At 43.4% G+C, this 3,106-nt stretch overlaps 1 protein-coding gene across 1 annotated transcript; it reads left to right on the top strand.

The window, feature by feature from the left end:
• The first annotated feature begins 2,378 nt into the window (after window positions 1-2,378).
• On the top strand, window positions 2,379-2,738 carry LOC104157581 (histone H2B 1/2/3/4/6-like). The gene has a single exon (XM_009694978.1). It carries the CDS (start codon window positions 2,379-2,381, stop codon window positions 2,736-2,738), a length of 360 nt encoding a protein of 119 aa, XP_009693280.1.
• The last annotated feature ends 368 nt before the right edge of the window (window positions 2,739-3,106 follow it).

Below are 3,106 nucleotides of genomic sequence, written 5' to 3'. Positions count from 1 at the left end.
TAAGAATTTCGGAGAGAGAGAACCCCTCTATTGTGCAAGGAAGGATCCCAGGAGACCAGAAGTTTCCTTTGGCAAGACCAAATTGGGACCAGAATACCCTGGAAGGAAGGACCAAGATGATTGATTATAGAAAATTAATATACTATAATGTAACTGACCCTGAAATAATGTGTAAATTTTTAATTCTCCCAACACTCTTTTTGAGTCAAGGGAACCCAGAATGTTGGTTATCAGAATTTCATGGGAAGTATACTGAGAATGATAACAAAACATATGATTTAGATCCTTGTGAAATCACCTCTAACAGTATCTTATGTGGACAACAATCTCAATTATATGAACCCTGCTTATCAGAACACTCTGTTAACAATTGTAAATGGACAATCCTATCACCTGATATGTTGAAAATTTTTGTAGAAGCTAATGCTAGATCTGTGTGTTAGGAAGATCATGTAACCACCCCATTCACAGGAAGTCTTAAAAATATAACCCATTTAACTTAGCACGGGAAAACATTCATTTTTTGCATATACAGAAGAACAAGTAGCAATATTTTGGCATTGTGAGAGCTTAAATCTAAGTCATGCAAGTTTATCTCTGGGGAAATTAAACAAAATCTTGAACAAATCCCAGATTAAAAAAAAAAAAAAAACAACACAAAAAAACCCCCACCAAAATAAGCCACTTAATATTGTCAGTGTTTGTCACTATACTAACAGTTGTCAATTGTCTTTTGCAGTAGAAGCTGAAGAAACTGACTGAGAATTTGGGCTTCAGCTAAGGTGATGAAATATCAAAAACTTAGAATCTTTGTAAAAAAATCTACAAAGTTTAAAGAAAAGGGGGGAATGAAAGAGTTAAAAGCCCCCAAAACAAGGAAGATGTTGTAAATGTTTTAGTTACTCAACTAAACAAAGGAAAGGCCTTTGGGGGATGGCTGGAATGGTTGTGAGGTGAGGAGGCTCCAGGACAATCTCACTTTGGACAGGGGCCTTTGTGATTTGGGGCATGGCTAGAATGGCTGTAAGATAAGGAGGCCCTGGGACAATCTCACTTCAGACAACTCAGACAAGAATACACCTAAGGTATAAATTTCAGAATGGGAAACCAACAGGGCTGGGTTTTGAAAAAGTGCCCTTTGGGTTGCATTTTGTCTCACTGGAAAGATAAAGTATTGTAACCAGCGGTGGCCTCTATGTAAGTTGGATGATGGATAAAAATGGAAGAGCAAGATGGGAAGTTAAAAAGATGTTGCTCGGCTTGTAGCACTGGACAAAGATGTGCAAATGTTAGTTTGCAAAACGAGAGATTAGAGGATTGTTTAAAGGAGAAGGTGACAGAGAAGGAGATGCTGGTGCTGCTGGGGTGAAGCCCGGGATTTATTAGTGTGGTACAGGGAATGGATTGCTTACGGAATAAGAAATGCTGTCCCAAAATCAGTGAATTGGTATATTCCTATTTTTGGGACAATCGGCAGGTGATATCAGAAGAAAGTTACAGAAAGTGCAAGGAACACATATGAGAGATTTGGAGAAACTGCTAAAGACTGCATGGCAAGTGTATCGGAATAGCGATAATCACAAAGAGAGCAATGGGCAAAAAGAATTGCCAGTGCTACAGTGGCTGCTTTGTGTCCACCATGGGGGCAGGTCACCTTTTGTGCACCACAGGGGCCAGACCCCCTCCAGGGAAACAGCACTACGGGAGGGAGAGGAGCCGTGAGAAGCAGTTGGAGTGCCCCAGCTCGGGGACGTCAACCCCTCTTGAAGAATCAGTGTGCTTATTGTAAGCAAACGGGGCATTGGAAAAAGGATTGCCAGAGATTGGGCAACTCAGTGAGGGTTACTGATGTGGAAGCTAATTGACGGGAACCAGGGGAATCTTCCCTAGTGGAACCTTTGGTAAAAATGCAGCTAGGGAAACAAAAAACCTGTAGAATTTCTAGTAGATACAGGTGTCACATTTTCAGTATTAAATCAAACTTTATTGCCCATAATTAAACAGAATGTTGTGAGAGCAACTGGACAGGTCAAGAAAGTTTTCTTTTCGAAACCACTAAGATTCAAAACTAAGAAGACTGTCAGGATTCATAAATTTCTCTACCTGCCTGAAGCTCCTGGAGTACTTTTGGGAAGGGATTTACTAGAGCAATTGAATGCTGAAATAAAGTTTAAAGATAGAGAAATTGAATTAAAATATCAGAAGAGAACCACATTGAAATTTAAGTTTGGCTCTTATTGAATCCCAAATTAGGGAAGAAAAAAATATACAATAAATACAAGACCAGGTATACCCATGAGTATGGGCCTCAGCAATACCTGGAAAGGCTATTTTTAGCATGACCTCCGGTGCTCTAGAGTGACCCGGGAGCTACTGGCATGCCTGAGCTGGCCAAGTCTGCCCCCAGGCCCAAGAAGGGCTCCAAGAAGGCAGTGATCAAGACACAGAAGGGCAACAAGAAGCGTAAGAAAAGCCACAAGGAGAGCTACTCGATCTACGTGTATAAGGTGCTGAAGCAGGTGCATCCCAAGACGGTCATCTCGTCCAAGGCCATGGGCATCACGAACTCGTTTGTCAACGACACCTTCGAGCGTATTGCTGGTGAGGCCTCGTGCCTGGCGCACAACAAGCACTCCATCATCATGTTGTGGGAGATCCAGACAGCCGTGCAGCTCCTGCTGCCTGGAGAGCTGGCCAAGCATGCTCTCTCAGAGGGCACCAAGGCCATCACCAAGTAGAGCCTCTTGCACCATCAGTTTTAACCCTAAGGCTCTTTTAAGAGAAAAAATTGGGGTTTTATGAGGCTGCATGGGACTCACTCAAGGATACCGAAGGAGCTGGCGGATGTGCTTGTCAAGCCACTCTCCATCATGCACCAGCAGTCCTGGCTAACTGGCGAGGTCCCAGATGAATGGAGGCTAGCCAATGTGACGCCCATCTACAAGAAGGGCCGGAAGGAGGATCCGGGGAACTACAGGCCTGGCAGCCTGACCTCAGTACCAGGGAAGATTATGGAGGAGATCATCCTGAGTGAGATCACAAGGCATGTGGAGGACAATCAGGGGATCAGGACTAGCCAGCATGGGTTCATGAAAGGCAAGTCCTG

Source organism: Cariama cristata, unplaced genomic scaffold (assembly GCF_000690535.1).
Source record: "Cariama cristata isolate BGI_N322 unplaced genomic scaffold, ASM69053v1 scaffold1092, whole genome shotgun sequence".
Taxonomy (NCBI): Eukaryota; Metazoa; Chordata; class Aves; order Cariamiformes; family Cariamidae; genus Cariama; species Cariama cristata.
The sequence above is the reverse complement of the archived record's forward strand: the minus strand, read 5'-3'. Positions and strand labels throughout refer to the sequence as shown.

Bases quoted from the DNA above. Each gene is read 5' to 3' on its own strand.
- LOC104157581 (XM_009694978.1), top strand. From the start codon at position 2,379: ATGCCTGAGCTGGCCAAGTCTGCCCCCAGGCCCAAGAAGGGCTCCAAG.